Source organism: Leguminivora glycinivorella, chromosome 15, assembly GCF_023078275.1.
Source record: "Leguminivora glycinivorella isolate SPB_JAAS2020 chromosome 15, LegGlyc_1.1, whole genome shotgun sequence".
NCBI classification, from domain to species: domain Eukaryota; kingdom Metazoa; phylum Arthropoda; class Insecta; order Lepidoptera; family Tortricidae; genus Leguminivora; species Leguminivora glycinivorella.
In genome coordinates this window covers 16,061,999-16,083,567 of record NC_062985.1, presented here as the reverse complement: position 1 = coordinate 16,083,567, position 21,569 = coordinate 16,061,999, and the positions used below count along the sequence as shown (strand labels likewise).

Sequence of the window (21,569 nt, the reverse complement as noted above, 5' to 3'; positions counted from 1 at the left end):
TCTAAATGGGGCTTAAGGAGCGGTGTTCCCAAAACCCCGCTTGGCGCACTGTGCGAAATCCCAGACAAAATTGACGGTTAGGTAAAAACACGGTTTCTGAAAACAGCTCAGATACGTTTTCAAATGACATGAATTATATTCGTTCATAATTATGAACTTCGTTATTACGTAGTACGTAAAAAAATATGCACATGTTGACACGCAAGAGAGCCCTACATCCCGTATCGAAAAGGAAATAGAATAAAAATTGACAAGGGCCCCTTTCTCACGCTCTGATTGGCTGCAAATAAATCGCTCCTTATTTTACCGTTGTTTAATGACGTGACCCTTTTAGGATCGGTTCCGAAAATATAATCAATTTGTATTGTGATATTGACAGTTAACCTTTATAATGTGAAGTCGTGGTTCATGGTTGTAGTTAATAGCTTTATTCACAAAGAATGCCTTGAGTCGTAATTACGTGATTTTTTTGAGGGACACCTTACACAGATCAACCTAGCCCCAAACTAGCAAACCTTGCACTATGGGTGCTAGGCGACGATATCCTGACTTATATAGATAAAAACATACTTATCCCCACCTCTGGTGTTTCGGGTGTCCATGGGCGGCGGTGATCGCTTACCATCAGGCGACTTGTCTGCTCGTTTGCCTCCTATCCCATAAAAAAAAAAAAAACTTATATAGAGGTACATAGAAAACATCCATGACTCAGGAACAAATATTTGTGCTCGTCACACAAATAAATGCCCTTACCGGGATTCGAACCCGGGACCGCGGCTTAGCAGGCAGGGTCACTATACGCGCTAGGCAAGACCGGTCGTCAATTACGTGATATTATAGGTTTTTGTGTAATCCCGAGTGGTGAAGTTTTAAGAATTTCACCACCCTCTTTCCTCCCGTGGGTGTCGTAGAAGTTGACTGTGGGTGATAGGTTCTATTCTTCTGTTGTGCTGTGGGCGATGGGCTGGCAATCTGTCACTGTAATATTACAATTTGTCTTATTTCAACTCCTTGTGGCACAGCCAATGTGGTACTGAAACTTAAGCAGTTTCATATATTCTGCTACTCCGTATGTCGTATGTACCTATGTTTTAACTAATCTGCTACACCTATTGGATTCGCTAGGTGCATGAGACTACTAAATTATGACTCACGTCACGTCCCAATTTTTATTAACGTTCGTTTTTCATAATTCATAAGACAGAAAGAATTAATAGATACTATTTTTTTTGTAAAATAGACTACGAATAGTTCCATTATTCTTTTTTCTCATCCATCACCATTTTTCTCGGCAAAGCGAAATATGTCATTTATACAACTCTAAAAGCTGAACGAAGATGATTCACTTGTAATTTATTTCCACCATTCATTCTGAGATTGAGTCTTTTGTGAAAGGGACACCTGTCAAAAAATCGACACCTGGGTCCTTATTTATGTCTTCTATATTGACAATAATTTCGAAAATAAGGATAAGGCGGTTATTAAGGTGTGACCATATTATAGGCATTTATTAAAATTGATAATATTTTATTTTATTTGTTAGGAAAACTTACAGCTAAAGTTACAATAAGGCTTATTTTAACATAAAAACAGTGAGCCAATAACAAGTTTCCACAGATAGAAACTGGGCAAAGTACATGCGTGCAAAGTTACAGAAAATTTTGAAATATATTTTAAGATCCATACAATACAATACAATAGTTCCATTACAATAGTTATCCATTACAATAGATCTATTACAATAGTTTGCGTATAATATCAAATCATCATCAGCCTCCTTGCGTTATCCCGGCATTTGCCACTGCTCCCCCTGAGCAGGGACCTGGGGGTCTGTTTTGACAACAAGTCCCAGGATTTTGCGTAGGCACTAGATTTACGAAAGCGGCTGCCATCTGACTTTCCAACGCGAAGAGTAACAAGGCCTTATTGGAATTAGCGTATAATATCAAATCATAGTTATTTAGATTAACTGCATGTTTTTCCAACTAATCACGTGCGAAGTACGTGCACTTCGAAATTGTCATTATTCACATCGCTAATACATACTTTCTATGAGCTGTCAGTTCCCTTACTTCACATTAGATACTGTGCTGTACATTGCTAGCAATTATTTTTTGTTAGAAAGTTTATAAAGTATTTTTTTATTCATTAAATTAAGGGCACGGTTTTGGTTAAGTTAAGGGTCATTCTACGAGACAGCGTTTTTTGTCTTATTCCTCTGTCTTTTTTTATTTTTGAAATTTGACCAATAAGGACATACTCTTGTGAAAATAGATTTATTTTTAGACATAACTATGGTTTTGGCCCATATTTTTGTAAACTCATTCATAAAATAAATTCATTTTAACTTTTTGGTCCAGAGGAATAAGAAATTTAGGCCCAGAGGAATAAGATAAGTCAGGATAGGTTAACAAAAATGTTAAAAAGCCGTATATTTATAAATTATATATTGTACTTTTGTTCACAAAACTATCAAAAAAGTATTCTAGAATATTTTTATATTTATTTTTATTAATAACATTCAGACTGTAAATGCACTAGGTGCTAAAAAGGTCTAATTTTTTTATTAATATTTTTAAAAAGATGTAAGTTTTTTTATTAAGTTACTTTAAAATATAGGAAATCACTTGAAAACTACTCTTCTTTTTGAAAGTCGGTTAAGAAAAACAAGAAAAATTTAGGAAATTCTTATTCCATTGTCCAAAATCCATAGGAATAAGGGACAAAGGAATAAGAAATTATCGAAAAAAAACCAATGATTCATAATGTGTATGTACAACGCGGCTGTCGTTAATAATATGAATAGATAGTACGTAAAGCAATTAATTAAGCAAAAAAGTACATTTTTAAAAGTTACACAAATCCCAAAAAACCGAACAGAGTAATAAGAATGATACCTGAACCACGGACAGAGGAATAAGATATTTACCTTCGTAATTCCGGAGCCACGTGCAACAGCCGAAACTTCCACCTCGTACCACGTTCCGAACGCGACTGATTATTCCCCGCGGGGGAAGTTTGTCTACAATCTTCAATACGTTTACGATACAGGCGAATAAAGCCCGCACCAGAGAAATAAGAATTTTGTCGCGGACATCTCTTATTTCCTAAATTTTAAATACAAAATTATAGATAAAAAAATACTTGTTAAATTTTAGTAATGTAGTAACTAATAATGTATCCATGTACTCAATCAAAATATTCGTTAAGATGACTGAATTGAAGTTATCATCACATGTTTAGAGAAAAATGGAGAACGGACACGACAGAGTAGTAAGAATAACGGATATATTTTTTTAATATAAAAAATTACAATGACCTTATACTAAAGCTAATCGATGTCCCAGTCGACTAGAGATATAAAGTATCTCTGAAAAAAAACCAGGATTTTAAACTAAAGTTTTCAATGAAATAAGCCTCCGGACATTGAAAATTAGGGTCTCGGAGAATCACCCTTAAATAACTATGTTGGCTACACTGTATAATTTTCGCATTTCTGCAGCTTGATTGGTTGATAAGTTTGCATCACGAAACGCACGATTCGCATAGACTGCATTCTTGACTATCATACGTGCTGACACGTATGCTCAGTCCTTACGAAGTAATAAAATAGTCAATGTATATTTTTTGATACGTAAGTAACGAAAAATGTTCCCGGTGTTAGAATATAATGATATACCTTTTTCTATTAAATTTTAACCTTTTTATGTAATGTATAATATATAAGTGATAATAGGCGTTCAAATAGATGCCTTGTAAGCGCGATCCTGCCTATAAGTAGAATAAAATTTAACTACTACTTTGGACCATACAAACTATTTCGTTTTTTTTTTAACATATAAAATTATTGCAATCTTCAAGCATTCGACGTCAAAGATGAGACAGTTATTTTCTACTATTTTATGTCTCATTGTAAATCAATAATAAATAATATAAAAATCGAAATAAGATGTGAATTCATATATTACTTAGTGTGACTACTTAAAAAAAAAACAAATCAAAATATTTGTTAAAATAATTTGATTTGTTCCCATGGTTGCGAATAAATAATATAATTAAGTTGACAGCTTGCTGTGGTTTAAATCGAATGGGTTGGCAACGCGCTCGTGACACTCCTTGAGTTGCAGGCGTCTATAGGTTACGGTGACCGCTTTCCATCAGGCGGACCGTATGCTTGTTTGCCACCGATGTAGTATAAAAAAATCGCTCGATTCAAAGGATGTCCAATGTGATATACAGAGTGGGGCCTGTAACAAAGGCGAAGAATTGAACTCTAGGCTATTCTCCTTATACTGATCAACATTTGTTCGGCGACTTTTAAAAATAACTTGTATTTTGATTTTTATCACCCTTGAAAGTTTTTTCTAAGAGGTAATGTATTGCGAATTCTGTTAAGTCTAAAGTGTGACAGACAACGTCAATGACAACAATAATGGCGTACATTGAAGCTAATATTTATTTTGTATGAAAATTTAAAAATTTAAAGACTTCATAATTTTTAAAAGTCGCCGAACAAATGTTGATCAGTATAAGGAGAATAGCCTACAGTTCAATTCTTCGCCTTTGTTACAGGCCCCACTCTGTATAAACCAAGAATATTATATACCATGGATATTGCGTGCCGAACATTACGTTGAAGCCAGAAAATTTGACCTTGAATTACGTCACGCCGGTCTTGCATCTCTTTCTTTAGGGTGTCCATGATTAAGCATACATTAGGGATATCCCGCGGAATTTGACGTATTACGTTTATACGACTGATTAATTTTGTAACTTATTAAATTCAAATCCGATCAATCGTTTTATCACGAAAGTGAACATCCATCCTCACAAACTCAAAAAGTAAGGTACATTAGGGCAATTCCGAAAGTCGTCTAATTAGGAAAGTCGCATAGAAATCACCATTATTTCCGTCATATCAAGATTCCCCTTTCGGAATTATCTGAACATTTCTGTCATTCGGAATTACTCTAATGCACCTTACTAATTTGTCAACCGCCAATAAGGTCCATTTCTATACCACTCTGCAGTTACTTTGCCTTACGCCACAAAATACGGTACAGTTTTTACCAGTGGTAAACTACTGGGATTTTTTCAGAACCGTTCCAGAATAAGAGCGTGGTGAGTGTTGCAACACGAGGCTTAAAATATAACTTTTCTTTTACTGACACCTGTATTTATTAAAAAATGTTTCAGTCACTTTAAACTATCACAATAATATTTTGGTAGTAACTACTGGGAAAACTAATCCCAGTAGCTATCAACCCCCGGTGTGGTAATTAACAATGTGGGGAAAATCCCAGTAGTTAGGACAGGTAAAAACTTGGTGGTAACTAGTGGGAATAGCCACAAAAATATAAGGGAAGTATTTGTCAATGGGGAAATAATGAAATACTAGGACGTTTTAAAACAGTATCTTTATTTTTAAGCGCCGCCCCAAATCTCAAGGAAGGTGGTTCTCAATTCGTACGTATTTCAATTCTCTTCGCATGTATATATATATATATGTATCTCAATTTAATGTTTATGCCACGATATCTCCGTCGTTACTGGACCGATTTTTAAAATTTCTTTCTGTGTCATAATCTTCAGGCTTAAAGTGCAAATCTGCAAATTGTCGAACGCTCTGAAACATTTCCTTTTATCGGTACAATCGACAGCCAACGCTGCCTCCTTCCTTCATCTTTTGGAACACTGAAAAGTTTAATATTATTCATGTTAATTGTAAAGACATAAACAATAAAGTTGGTATTATTATACTGTGATATGAACTATGAACATAGAAACCGTACCAAGTTGATAGATTTAGCTCCATTCAATAAGAGTAAATACCATGCAAGAAAAAAGATTGGTCACCCTAGTCGTAAAACCACACATAGCATTATTTTTCTTTAAAGGTCATATTTATCGTTCTAAACCTATTCGTGGGAATTTTGATATAATTTGAGACAATGAAAACAATATAATGATAAGAACTAACCAAGATTACAAGCAAAATAGCAGAAAATTTATTGCCAGCGAGGTTTATGAACATTTTGGTAAAATAAGTACTTACTTGTGAAATTTTACGTCGGATTTCGGTTTCCATTTACTTCCACAATGGTTCACTATGCAATACATAGCGCAGAACTTAAGTAAATCGTCGAAAAACGTTTATTTCACAAAATAAATATCTGAATCGGTGAATGACTTTTGACAATTCTGACATATCGGGCATATTTTTTTATTATTAGTGTTCCCATAGTACGCAGGAGGTAAATACCGGAGAAATAAGGTTTTTGATTGAGTTTTTTTTCGTATAATACAAAGAAAAGTAAGTCAATTTGATTGAAGAATGTTTTATACGTTTTTTTTAGTAACTAATCTGGCAATACATCACAGTGTCGGAAAGAGATAGAACATAGGAGTAAAGGTGAATGAACCTGGCTTCAACTCATTGGTCGGCACGCAAAATCCATGGTATATAATATTCTTGGTATAAACAAAGAAGAGAAACATTTGAGAGTGGTTTTTTGTCGTCATGGCAACGGGTTGTGGCTAACAGGACTTACACATCACTGTGACAACTTGACTGTCGCAACAAAGCCACTAAGATTTTGACGAGGGATAATACGGATTTCATGCTCGACCCTAAGTGTTGATTGAAATTAGAGATCAATCAATCATTCAGCGTAATATGCAGTAGGTACCTAACCAACGTCATACCACGTAAATGATTACGCTTCGTAACTGAGCATTTTTTTTTGCCACTTTTTTGAAATGTGATATTTTTGAAAAAAATTATGTTATTTCTAGTCAGAATCACTAGCTTTTTCAATCCTAGTAGTTAAAAAAATTGTCCCATACGATTTTTTCTTATTTTGTTACCATTTTCCGTACATATTGTGTGGGATAACAAAAGAGGAAAGTAACAAAAATGTATGGAAATTCTGGGACACTTTTTGTCTCCCAGTGAGATTGAAAGTACTCGTGATTCTGAGTAGAATTGACATAAAATTCCCTAAAAAAATCAAAATAAAAAAATGCCAAAAAAAGAAATGCTCAACTACGAGTATAATATGTAGGCCTGGCACATGATTGCCGTGAGAGTATGTCGCCGCGATAGATCACGCGTCTTCTTCTAACAGTATTAATGATATAAGGACGGGTAGTTTATCTCGCGACGACAATAAGGCGACATACTCGCGGCAATCATGTGCTAACCCTGATGGTAGGAAGTTTTCTCTATAACTCTTACGTATATAGTGGCTGTGGTAGTGGCGTGACAACCAGACTGCGGTTTGATCGTCACGTAGCGTCAACGATTGTCACTTAGTGTGTAGCCGAATGCACAAACGCTCACGAAACGCTCACTATAATATCTCTCACGATCTATCTCTATCGCTCTGGCGCGATAGAGCCAGACTACCTTTCTGCGGCGTTGCGATTTCGTTTCGCGTCGCAGAAATGCCAATCGGCTAGCAGGTAGGCCTGGGTACGTAGCCGAATGGCATAAACGCTCACGAAACGCTCACGATAATATTTCTTTCGTAGCTATCTATCCCTATCGCTCTTGCGTATTGGCGCGATAGAGCCAGACTACCTTTCTGCGGCGTTTCGATTTCGTTTCGCGTCGCAGAAATGCCAATCGGCTACGGGGCCAGCTAGGCCCGCAGATTGTACGAAACTTCTTGTAGTGACCAAAAATATGTACATAGTTTAATTATGTTTCAATAAAAAAAGTTTCTTTTTTTACGAGGATTTTGATAAACAACAAGAAATGGGCTGTTTATTACCTGCCGTAACAGTAGGTTCAAAAGTAATTCGTCATTTAGTGTCCGACCCCAATTATCAATTAATGGAAGAAAAATTGGGTCTTAAGAAGTATTTCGCCGAAAAACAATTAGTATCAGATAAAAGAAAACCGTAACGAAACAAAAAAAAATCGTTTGTAGATTAATCTTGTTTTTAATCCATACTAATATTATAAATGGGAAGGAAAGTGTGTGTGTATGTTTGTTTGTCCGTCTTTCACGGCAAAACGGAGCGACGAATTAACGTGATTTTTTAAGTGGAGATAGTTGAAGGGATGGAGAGTGAAGGCTACTTTTTGTCTCTTTCTAACGCGAACGAAGCCGCGGGCAAAATCTAGTTTTCCTATAAAATAAATATTTTTTATTGCTGTTGATTATAAATATTAATTGAATTAAATATGGAATGACAACAAAGTTTACTCGTATTTTACTTCGGGTATTACGCGGAGCTTCGAAAACCAGTGAAGGCCGAAATCCGAGCTCCATGTAGGACCGAAGACCCGGAGCGTCCCTGACAGTGACAGTATTCCCGAGCTCATATAACCCGACAACCTTCAAATCAAGAGTGAACAGGCATCTTCTGGGCGAGCTCACTCCATCGTAGGCCACGTCTTTTCCTTTGGCTAGTCTGTGGCCAAGAGTAAGCCCATTTATAATAAATATATAAAAGAAACTACTTGAGTAGTTTCATGTGCTCTGTCTACCCCTTCATGGGATACAGGCGTAATTGTATGTATGTATGTATGTATATAAAAAAAAAAAAAGTTTCCCGAGCATGCGAGGCCGAATACTGAGCTGCGGGCAGGCGAAACTACTTACACGTCTCACCATCGAGGATTCCCTCCAAATATTACCTAGTCTTGTCTCAGTGTTAGGCATGATTTATTTGATTTATTTGATTGGTGTACTGAATTGTACGAAACAGTCTACAATTTAATCAGAATCTCACGTGAATTCCGCGCACCGTATAAATACGATCTTAGCCTTAACCCAGGTGTTAACACTTTATATGAGATGCGTATCAAAATTAAAAACAAGCGGCATATTTCAATGTACCATCTGACAGCTATTCCATGTTTCTAAAAAAAGACACAATGAATGATGATCATTAAAGCTTGACTTCAAAACACTGGGTACCAGGCAGTGCCAGCAATCCTGGCTATTAAGCAGCATTTATTTCCCTGAAGTACAAACTTGGGCTTGTTCCCACGGTTGGCTGATATTTAGGCCAACATACTTATTGTACATTATCACGAAGTCAAATAAAAAAGTTGTCTTTGTTTGTTATAACCCCGACGATTTTTAAAACTACGTCTTTGTTATTAGTTATATTTAGTTACCTACATGATTACTGATTTCAATATGTATTGTGTTGTTCTTTTTATTGAGAGGATTGAGAAGAGTTTCTCATAGACATTGATAGTTTCCTTTTTTAACCCCCGACGCAAAAACGACGGGGTATTATAAGTGTCTGTCTGTCTGTTTGTCTGTCTGTGGCATCGTAGCTCCCGAACGGATGAACCGATTAAGATTTAGTTTTTTTTGTTTAAGAGCTGAATTAGTCGAGAGTGTTCTTAGCCATGTTTGATGCAAATCGGTCAACAATGTCGGGGATTTATTTCAAAATTTAAATTTTATGGTTAGGTTCTATTTTATCTTGCCCTACACTGATGATTATGTTGACTGAGTTGCCGGTCGAATCGTACGGTAGGTACTAATTATCAGGAGTTGCATAAGTTACATTTGAAAATAAAAATCAACCTCAAATTAAATGTACTTTATATTTATCATACTAACCACATAGGTATGTAAGTGACAAACAAGCCTATGGGCGCCAGTAATAACAGATTCTCAGGAATCTCAGGAATACTCGGAAGAAAGCTATAAAGTACCTATAGGTAAAGGAGATCCTGCCGACGCACAGGGCGGCATAAAATCTGATTTTCAAGTCTATCTAAGGTACCTAAATAATACAGGAAGATAATACATCTACAAAAACTGAGGCTCTAGGCAACACTACGCAAACATGATATTGCAAAAAATGATATCCAACTTCATAAGCCTTTTGTAATACACTAGAACCCTTGTATCCTTTAAAACGCTGTCGTAAAAGACCCACTAAAGTCCCTAATGAGGTCACAAGCGTAAAAGGTCCAGCTCAAAATGGCATTTACAAATGATGTGAGCCTTTTGAGGAGAAATTGGACTTCCATTGTAACAGTTTCATTTGTTTCTGTAATGGATTTTAAGGATTGTTGTTTTACTGCAGAATATTAGGTATCTATTTTTTTACTTACCCTTGTCTCGACTATTAAAAAGTGTTAGTGTAAACTAGAAGTATTTATTAAAAAGATTTTTGTATTTTACAAACATTTTAGCTCTTTAGCGATAAGACCGCCTGTTGTCTGCCTCTATTTATAATCATTTGTTTTGTCTCCGCTGTATCTTTTTTCTGTATCTCTTGCTGAGGTGTGCCAATAAAGAGTATTCTATCTATCTATCTATTTTCCCTAGGGAAATTTGACTAGGTTTGGGTTAGGTGCATTATCCTGTTTTGTGTACTAACACAATTTGAGCACACTATGTATATTGATATACAAAAATCAAAAATAAATCAAAATAATTTATTCAGCAAATAGGCCACAGGGGCACTTTTAAACGTCACATGTACATAGGTATTTAAAAAAATATTTAAAATTGAGTTGAAATTACAATTGATACTATTATATACTAATTCTAAGTTCTAACTAAAGTTAACTCTATACAATTAATTAGAGATGTAGAAGGTCTCTAAATGTCGAATTACAACCAAGAACTACACTAAATTTTAATATAAAAAGTACAAATACAAAAAAAAGTCTAAAATTACTTTAGAGGTGCAAATGACTCTAAATGTCACAACTAAAAATAAAATGTATATCTACTTAATCTAATTCTCCTTAGAGATGTATATGGTCTCCATGAGTCAAAATCATATATTTAAAATATTCACTAAAAGAAAGGAAACAAACGACAACCGAACAAAGTGTCCTAATTTAATAAAAATTAGAATTAAAGTTACTAAGTTATAACAGCCCCAGTAAGCTTAAACAGACCGGTCTTCACAGATGGCACCCGTTCACGAGTATGACGCGTATCTCAGCCATCGCCTCCCTCAACCTTTATTCGGGAAGGTGGCGACCCGATCAACGACGCCACCGCAGCAAAGACTTTTAAGTGTGCATGACATGTTCAAGCTTTACATATTTATTTATAAGAGTGACTTACAATATTTGAACATTATCAACATTCCAATTAAATAAGTGAAGTCTTTATTAATTACATTAACATCCTATACAATAAAAATTACACGTCAAAAAAAAACTAAACCTAACTTAACCTAGATATTAAGTAACACATTAAGTACACAGAGCAAAACACCAATCTATTCTTATCTAATCTATTCTTAACTAACTTAACTAACTATCAGTCAAAAAGCGATGGACAACCTCTGCACCAGGAATGACCCGGAGCGGGGATCTAGAAGTTATTTATAGCCTGACCAGAATTATATGACTACGCGCCATGTTGCGGAATTTCATTATAACTATTTTTGCATACTGTACTGGGTACGTACCCGAATGGCACAAACGCTCACGAAACGAAACTCTCGTAGGTATCTATCTCTATTGCTCTTGCGTATTGGCGCGAGAGAGCCAGACTACCTTTCGCGGCGTTTCGTTTTCGTCTCGCGTCACAGAAATGCCATTCGGCTACGGCACCTGAACTGTCATCGCATACCTACATCAGAAAGAAAGCGCTCTCTTGGCAAAATATACAATTTGTAACCCAATAAAAGTTTGTAATATTTTTGGTATATGTGCAAAAATGTGTACAAAGAGACTTATGACCATATCTTATACTATTAAACGAGCAATTCTTGTATATTTATTTATTTATTTATTTATTTATTTATTTATTTATTTATATATACCGACGATCTCGGAAACCGCTCTAACGATTTCGCTGAAATTTGTTTTGTGGGGGTTTTCGGGGGTGAAAAATCGATCTAGCGTAGCCTTAGATCCCGGAAAACGCGAATTTTCGAGTTTTCTTGAGTTTTTCTTTCGCATTTGTAAACGTAAAATATGGTCCTTAATTTCGCCGCGCGCGCATCGATTCCGCGTAGCTCAGTCGCACGAGGTCGGTCTAATGTACGCAGATAGATCGTAGGTGTCAGGGTTTCGAATCCCGGCCAGAAATTAAGTTTTTGTTTTTTGTCTTTTTTTTTGTTTTTGTATTTATAAGAGTTTTTTTTTTATCTAAAGACGTGATATATTAAAATAGAACCGAGCGAAGCTCGGTCGCCCAGATATTATTTTTTATATTTGGTACTCCCAGTGGCAGCTCACTAATGGAGAAAAAAAGAAAACTATCAACGTCTATGAGAAACTCTTCTCAATCCTCTCAATAAAAAGAACAACACAATACATAATTGATTAAATAAATATTTAGGTAACTACTTAAAAAAAGTTAAGTAAATATTTAAGTAAATATTTAGGTAACTATTAAAATAGTGCCAATACTGCCAATAATTATTTAGTGTTGTATTGTCTAAAGACCTCTTTGGTAACTCCAAAAACCATATTTGTAAGTCCAGTATTTCGCCAATCTACACTTTGTGATCTAATTTAATGTCACCAACTCGATGTTACATCGAAAACCCCTTTGAAATCACTACATAGTAGCATAAATAAGGTAGGTTTGCTATTTTCAGTGGTAATAATACCATTACCATTTCCTACCATTAACGTAATTATCAAAAATATGCCAAAGACGAAAAAACCTACGTCGACATGTTTGAAGTAATTAAGTAATGAGCTGTGGCTGAAATTTTGTAAACTACAAAACAAACGAACATTTGTTCTAAAATCAGCCCTTGTCAAAACGCCACCTACATATTTTGGGCAAAACTAAAATTAAACAACATTGTAAGTAGGGACTAAGCACGGTGTATGAAGTTAAGCGTCACCTTGTGTTTTTGCCACCCCTTCAGAGATGGCGCTGGACGTATAGGAATGCTCAGTTCACTATTGCTTCATTTAGTGTTAGAGGTTTACAAAAGATGGCGCATAATAAACATATAAAATTATATGGCCATACTAAAGTCCTATAAAGTATACACGCTCTTACAAAATTGTAAGTTTTATGTCCATAAAAAAATTATATACAATAATTTACTACAAATTGCCCAAAATTCCATATCGACACTAAACCTTTTCAGAAAAACGCTATGTTGACTAACTAGCCACCGAGACACTAGGCTGCCATATTGACTGTCAACTGACATCATCAATAAAATTAATTGTCATGAAGTAAACGCTACACTGAAATCGTAAGCTTAATATAATTCGCGTTTAGTGACTAGAAACGATGTCAAATCAATAGTATTATCGCCACATTATCTCAATGAAATAGCATTAAAATATGGAAATGATTGACGGAGAATATCTGAACTAAACGGGGTAAGTCAATTTCGAGAATTTTGATTAAAATAAAGATATCCGATAACGATACTAACTTCCCGTCATAGACCCACAGTGTGTCTCTAAAACCAACGCCAAATTGTATCTAAAACCATGGTATTTTCATTAAGGTAAACAATTCGCTTAGTATGATAGATAAAGGGAGAAGACCGCTACTAGGCGGGCCACGTCTGCCGTATGCATCCGGATAGGTTTGACGACCGGTCTGGCGCAGTCGGTAGTGACCCTGCCTGCTACGCCACGGTCCCGGGTTCGAATCCCGGTAAGGGCATTTATTTGTGTGATGTGATGAGCACAGATATTTGTTCCTAAGTCATGGATGTTTTATATGTATATAAGTATTTGTATCTAAATATATAAAAGAAGAAACTGACTGACTGACATATCAACGCACAGCCGAAACCGCTGGTCCTAGAGATTCCAAATTTGGCACGTAGGTTCCTTATAAGGTGTAGAGGAGCACTAAGAAAGGATTTTTCAAAATTCGCCTCCTAAGGGGGTAAAATGGGGGTCCAAATGTTATATGGAAAACAAGATTAGATTAGTACGCGGGCGAAGCCGCGGGAAAATGCTAGTATTATATATATATCGTTGTCTGAGTACCCACAACACAAGCCTTCTTGAGCTTACCGTGGGGTCAGTCAATCTGTGTAAGACTGTCCTATAATATTTATTTTATAGGTAGGCCAGTATAGTTGATAGCTATGAATGCCGCGAGTAAAGCGCGGGCGTGGCCCAGCCGGAGATGGTAAGACGACCTTGACACCTTTATTATCAATTGGCCAGAAATAGCACAACAGGAGCTGTGGAAATCTCGGGGAGAGGCCTTTGCCCAGCAGTGGGACACATAAACAGGCTATTTAAAAAAAAGATTGATGATGTGATGTTTATCATCCCTTTTCATTTTGGCGTTGGTTATAGGGACACCCGGTATACCGACCAATTCCAGCTTACATTTTCATTAGGACAACAACTGAAGGGTGTGGTTTGGATATCGCGATTCGGGCATTTCGCTTGTGCTTGCCTGTAGATGTATTGGCATGGGCGAGACGCACTATCATTTTTGAACGTCGTTCTCATAGCGATGTACCTTTAAATTGGCCTGAGGATACCTACAACGAGTTGCTAAGAGTGTCCACACTGATATTATATTCACTAGCGTCTGCCTAAATTACTTTCCATAAATTTCACTAGCACTAATATGCCTGCACGAGCATAGTTGGGTCACAGTATAATAAAGAGTGCTATCGTACAGTATGGCCACTCCCGCTCCCCGCTGAAAGTGACTCCCACCCCCTCTTGGTTACCTCACAGTTACCGCCTGTCAAAAAAGCGAACAGTCGACCTGCCATATCTCACTCATACAAGCATCGTTCACCTACACGAGCTTAGAATGTGTGCTAGGAACGCGTCTCTTTCATATATTTGATCGCCAGTGTCCGAGATGTGGTTGGGTTACGAAGACAGTTAAGTATCCACTGAATATGTCACACTGTCGCAGATCTGTGTTGACCCTGTCAGTGTCTTATAGTATGTAATGCTACTTGATATCCTTTTCGTCAAAACTAAGTCGGTGCAACAAAGTAAGTAAGTATGTTACTATACAAGGGTGTCCCAGAAGAACCACGCCACGGTGGCACTGGAGACCTAACCAATCTAACATGACCTCAGTAAAATATTTACCGTTTTCGAGTACGTGGTACTTCTGAGACAACCTGTATAGAAAAGGGATTCCTAAATATATATGAATTCATAAAACAAAGTAGATATTTTTTAAGGAATTTATTTCATCAATTTCAAACTACATTTTCAAAATTACAATTGATTATAACTACGTTAAGCTATAATTTTTACCTAACTTTTGATCCGGACCTACATCCTCATTTTTGAAAAAAAAATTTGACACGTTTTCAAAATTTTTCAAATTTAGAATTTAACAATATATCACTATCCTACCGTCCATTATGCGTTTACTACATAATATTTGAGAGCTAACAATAACCATGAGGGGAGCTAGGAAATCTTATTTATTTTTCTATTTTAATAGCAAGGTAAGTAAGTTTTTAGTGTTCGTTTCTAAGAAAAACATCTAAGTTATAGCTTCCGACCCATGGTATGCTAGGCTTAGGTACTTAAAAGCTAAGAGTAAAATCTATTTAGTTAAAATTAGTTGCACGCTTGCATAAGCTGCGCTGCGGTGGTTTAATGCTTACGTACATATCGTGTAAAACTGTCTCACATACAAATTCGCTCGTTCCCATACAAAACTACCGATTAGTACTATCACTATAGCTAAAATTAAACCATTATAACAAAATAAATCTGTTAAAAACGTAATTTAAGTTTCAAACAACGTATATTACTTCAAAATCAGGTACAAATTAAATAAATTAAGTCTAAGGTAACTGAAGCATTAGAGGAAGAATATGAGATCGTTTTGATTTTCATCAATTTGACAGTCACTAACCACATAAAGAGCCCACACACGGTTTCGTAGCAAAAAAAATATAAAAGAAAACTGTGAATTGAAAATTACGTTTTTCAAATGGTTTGTTAGCGACTGAATAAAGGTTACGATACGTTACAATTAAATTAAGTAATAAATATTAAGAGATGTCTTTAACTAAACATGCAACATTTTTTGGCTTTTCTTGTATCAAAATCACAGAAATCACTTTTAACATGGCGTCTACTGAATCTATACTATTCGCCAAGTTTCACCCGTCGCTCACGGCCTTCCGTGGTCGGGTTCATAATCATTCAAGGGCCCCATTTTCGCCATACTCTACTTACATCTAATACTTAACAAAAAATATAAATAAGTCAATGTGAAAGTTACATAACATGTGCAATCTTTTCTATAGTAAATACAGAATTTAAGTGCCGTTAAATTACACAGGCGAAAGCTTACTATTAAATAAAATCCTTACGAGTAATACAGTTCTGTTTCACAAAGAAATGCATTCGCAAGTCCCTATCTATATGTAGGAATCAGTCATACTGTTGGAATAAACATTGAGGCAGCCAAAAGCTAAGACGCCCATTTAAAAAGCACACGAAATAATACTAAGTTTTATGCCTACTTTGGCTTCTACTAGCAGTCACCAATTCTACCGGTTAACATCATCTCAACAAGATTGCGAAACTTGTTATCAACACGTACCATCTACTACCGACATCGATCTTCTCATATGTATAAGAAAGTACAATATTATAAGAAAAACAAATACACACGCGCTTTCGTTCAGAAATAAATGGAATACATCCATTCATATGGAGTTTCACAAATGGTTATTATAAAAATTATTGAGAGCTTTAGGCCTTGAGTAAAATATAAGTAAATATCGATAATTATATACATAACTGCACTTATTATAGCGCTGAATCAATAAATAGTTGAATACGGTATAGTTGCGTAAATAGCTGTCGAATAATACGGTTATAGCATAACATATTTTGACTATTGTAAGGTTATCAATTATCATTCTTTGCGTCAATCGTTTATCATGTTCGTTAGCTAAATAACACATGCTAAATTTAACTGATGAATAGCGTAAACTATTTCGTTACATATTTAATAACATATTGAAAACGTTGTTTGATTAATACGTGAATAAATAATCATAATATTCTTTGTACAAGTTGCCGCGATGTGGGACTAGCATAATAGTAGTGTTACTCACAGAATACATCTGTAGTTTGTCCAACCAAAGAAACCACCGGAAATTCTTTCATAGCGCAGACTACACAATTCTGGCCAATAATTAAATACATGAAGCATTTCCTTAGCAAATGATACATAATTACAATCTAATTCTTTGGTAATTTTCACTTAGTCCTTTTACCTTAAAAGTACATTAAATAGCGTTGTGCTGCTACAGATCAAAAAGTAAAGGACACTAAATATGAATATCCTTTCTTCTCTGATTCGAATCAGCGTAACTTCTCCTCAATCATTTTTGATTGCCCTCGAAGTTCTTTCACAGGTTTTTCCCAAACGTCGAATAGACGTGTTCATAGTAGAACAGCGGGTAAGGGTGTGGATAAGGCCATGTGCTCCGCGCCCCTGACTGGCAGTCTTTGTGCGGTGACGTAGTGACGCATCAGGGCAGGGACGGTAGGGAATGCCGTGGCCGCGCCACCCAAGGTGTACCCTTCGGTGTTGCGACAGATTCGCATGTGCATGAAGCCACGGGTTGACCTGTGGACAAAAAACAATGATTTCATTAGTTCATTGAAGTAGTACGTATGTATTTTAGTGGTAGAAGTAACTAAAGAAGAAATAAGTTTTTGATTAGGCATGGCATCTTGAGATGGAAGCACAAATTAAAATAGATATTTTTAGAATGGAGATTGTCTGGGGACCGAGATAAACGGCGGACTCAATGACAGGTATTTGCCTAGCAGTGGGCGATAAATGGCTGATATGATGATGAGTTTTACAAACAAAACCTAATAGAAACGATTTGATTTAACTTACTTTAAGCTTAATGAATAGTCGTGTTTCGCAGATTCGCTGTTTCGTACTAGAAAAGCGCCCTCATCTGCATCCCTTAGTAAACTTTCTGCTTCGACGCGCGTCAGCGTCCCGTGATACCACCTGAAATCAATAAAAAATATAATTTAGTTTTTGAAAATACTAAACATAATTATTACCAAATTCAATGATAGTATAAATCTTGAGTTTGAGAAATAATATAATATTTGAACAGATTTTGTATGCTTACCCTTGTCTATCAAGCGGTAGCGATGCGTCGACAAGATCTCTCGGTGGAACTATGGGTCCCAGGTTAAGGTGCAACCCCTTGGAGCTGCCGGAACCACTTCCACTATCAAAGTTCAACGACAATTTCTCTTTGTGCTTGTTACCTGAAATTAAAACAATAAATTCAGTAATATAGAAAAGATAACTTATGATTTAGTGTCACATTATCTTCCCAAAAAGTACCCTTAACCAAACAAAATGCTCCATTTCGTTTAACGTCAAGTAACACGCGATGGTCCTTAATCCCAAACTTCTAACTCAAATGTACAGCTACAAATTGATCGCAGCGTGTACAGGAAAAAGTTCCCTCAAAAAGCACTCAAGCAAATTAAATATTGGGAAAGCAGTGGCTAGAGAAGTTCGTGTGGAGCAATCTAAAGTCATACATCTTAATCGGCATAATGCGGCCGCAGTCAGAGCTACTTAATAGTAGCGATGGATGCAGGCCGACACTCCCTCCTCGGGCCTTTGTAGCAAGATTGACAAGTAAATCTTTCTGACGTTATTGAATTACGGTACGACTGGGAATTTTTAGGAAATATTAATTTTGTGAGTAAAAAAATACTGACCTAGATTTAAGTCCTGGACGCTTTGGCTGGAAGATGCATTTGAAATGACACTTCCAAAGTCATTATTTAGCTGCAGCGATTGTCCTCGCAATTTACGACGTAACTTGGGCATATCAAACGGCAGGGATCTCAGATCTGCTTCGGCTTCTGCTCGTCGTCTTCTTAACTTCGGCATATCGAATGGAAGATCTGAAAGATCTTGGTCCGGATCTTTACGCTCTTCCTCAGCATTGCTGTTCTTAAAGTTGATAAATGTATTTCTTGAGTCGACACCCTCTCGGGAGTGAATTGATATACCACTATCAGATCCTTGAATTTCGGCGTCACCCGCTGTTGTTGAATGACGGAATGTAAGATTTAATAAATTCCGGTTTTGTAATGCACGCCTTTTAGGCTTTGCTACAATTTCAACAGTCGTCTGTATCGTATTTCCAGTTTCGACGTCCTCAGGAGATACTTTTTGTGAGTTGTTATTTCTGTTATTATCAGACGTTTCAGATGCTGGTTCTTGCGATGACTTGTCTGATATAGGACTAAGAATATGAAGTTTGTTATTGTGATGGCCAAACCCCGACAGCTGCATATGATGTGATTTCGTGAAAGGGACATTGCCGGAATCTGAACTATGTGAACTAAGAGAAGACGACCGTCGGCTTTCTGAACTACTACTGCTCCTGTCCTCACTAGTGCTACTCCGAAGGGATTCCATACTTCCACCGCTACTGCTGGTTGCCATACTTTCGGTGCTGGAGTATTTGCGCCTCGGACGTGGAGCCCCGGGCCTACCTTTGAATTCCATTATAGGACCGACCCCCTTTGGCCCTGTGTGTCGATTCATTTCTGGTGTGTCAGAATCGGAAGTGGGTCGGCCCTTAATCTCTAAAAAAATACCGTCCTTCGATTGCCCCCTCTCATCATCGGCGTCACGAGATTCACGACCAGCGCTTAAGCGGTGCGCAGCGTCGAGTTCAGTGGACGCAGAGCCCTTTAAATCAACCATGCTAGCGTCGCTACTCGTTGGCATTTCACGTGCTCGCAATGATTTTACAGGTAACCGTAAGTCCTTCAGCCGCGGATGAGCTGGTTGCGTCTGCGGCAAGTTTGGGGCACTTTTGATGCTATTCATGGCGGAGCCGTCTTTCTGCTGAAATTTTGTTGGCAGGGGAGCTGTCGACGGAGGTGAGGGCGTGTAACCACGTAGTGGTAATTGAGAAGTGGAAGCATTGCGATCCTCCTCATCGATGTGTATTTTTTCAAGCTCTTCAGATAACGCTGACGCATTGCTTTCGTTTTCTCTTTTCTGGCGGATAGTAGGAATCTTTGATCGACGGACGCTATCAGTTTTCATTGTAACTTTTCGGCGGCCTTTGTAATCTGGTTCACCACGTTCTACAGCTTCAAAGGCAGACGATGCGGAAGATATAACTTTCCTGTCCTCAGCTTGTAAAAGTGCAGGGTGGTTGCTGACGCGATCAAAATCGTCCAAGTCATCGTCTGAACGTGCGATTTTACAGTCAAAGGCTGTTTCGTATATTTGGCGGGTGGTCATCTCTTGCGGCCAGCGTGGCAGCGGCGCCGGCACGTAAAAGACGCTACGAGAAGGTCGGTGCTCCTCTACATCTTCAGGCGCGGCGCACGCGCAGCCGGCCGCGTCACGCCCACGGCGCCTTGGCGGCATCCACGCGCTCTCACCCGACGAAGAGGATGACCGCTCTAGCTCACGAAAGCCATCCTCTGCGACAGAGAATCGCTTGGGCAAGTTGGGACGCGCGGCAACGTGTGGGGCGTCTAAGCTGGCGGACTTTCTATAGCGTGGGCCGCGTGATGAAGAAGTGGTGGACGCCGTCGGGGCCGACGGAGCCGGCGGCGGAGGGCAGGCGTTTTGAACAGGTCGCCGTAGTAATAAGGACTAGGGTTCCTACGCGGTGCGTTGGCGTATCTCGGGTCTGAGCGACCGCTATCGGGAGAATGCAGAGATGGTGCAGTCGCAAAAGGATCGAATTCGCCAAATTCGTCTTCCTCTCCGTCCGTCGATGACGAAGGATCTTCGGATGTTGATTCTGAAACAATTGAAAACAACATTCATATAATGTAATCACTTTAATACATTTGCACTCGGATATTAATAATTTTATATGGACATAGCAATCCCGAAACCAAATGGCACTCGTTCAAAGCTCTTAAGGGCATCCCAGGTAAACTAGGGCCGATAACAAGGCAGACACAAATGGTCGACCGCCGTCTGAGGTCGTTTCGTCTCAAGTGCCATCATTTAAATGAGCACGCCACCGTGCCATTGCTCTCGAGAAGCAAACCGATAATAAGGAATGTGAAATATATTTTTCTTAATATTACGTTCTTACAATTCGCCCTTTTTGTACAATTTACTAAATGCAACAAATAGCAAAATGTCAAGAAACAGAAAGCCTTACAGACTTCATCCATATTCAGGGGAATAAAGGGGTTTTTTTACAAAGTTAGTTTGTTAATGCTAGTCTCACTCACTCGTAGCAGCTAATGTAATTTAAAAAGCACCTGGAAATACCCTAATGAGAGTTCCTTGCTCCACACAACAAAGGAGACATTTTCAATGCACGTTAAGCTAAAAAAGCTGGGATTTATTAAGCCTTGAAACTGAAAGGATACTCCACAGTCATAGGAGGATTCGTATCCGAATACTGTGACATTCTCTGGCTTTAATACAGTGTGTTTCTTGGTAATAAAACTACAAAACTCTTTAGGTTTCGTGTGACTTAGCACATTTTAACTGATATCAACATTGAGTCATTCTTATATATAGTTAATGTCATATCTTCAATAGATAGGTATGATTATGATAATGTATATATTGATAAGCTATTCCAAGGTTTAGATATCAAACAGTGTAAATAATAATGTAAAGATTTACTGATATTTG

The 21,569-nt window shown here is 37.4% G+C and overlaps 2 protein-coding genes across 2 annotated transcripts in view; both read right to left on the bottom strand.

The window, feature by feature from the left end:
• Positions 1-15,085: 15,085 nt before the first annotated feature.
• On the bottom strand, positions 15,086-20,465 carry LOC125233837. Its single transcript, XM_048139971.1, has 4 exons — positions 18,653-20,465; positions 18,046-18,187; positions 17,799-17,918; positions 15,086-17,519 (listed from the first exon to the last, which is right to left on the bottom strand). The coding sequence occupies exons 1-4, from the start codon at positions 20,328-20,330 to the stop codon at positions 17,333-17,335; spliced, it is 2,127 nt and encodes a 708-aa protein (XP_047995928.1). The 5' UTR covers positions 20,331-20,465; the 3' UTR covers positions 15,086-17,332.
• Positions 20,441-21,569, bottom strand: part of LOC125233842 — a 278,250-nt gene continuing 277,121 nt past the window's right edge. Inside the window, exon 5 of the mRNA XM_048139980.1 lies at positions 20,441-20,712. Within this exon, the coding sequence (XP_047995937.1) occupies positions 20,441-20,712 (272 nt within the window). The remainder of the gene's footprint in view (positions 20,713-21,569) is intronic.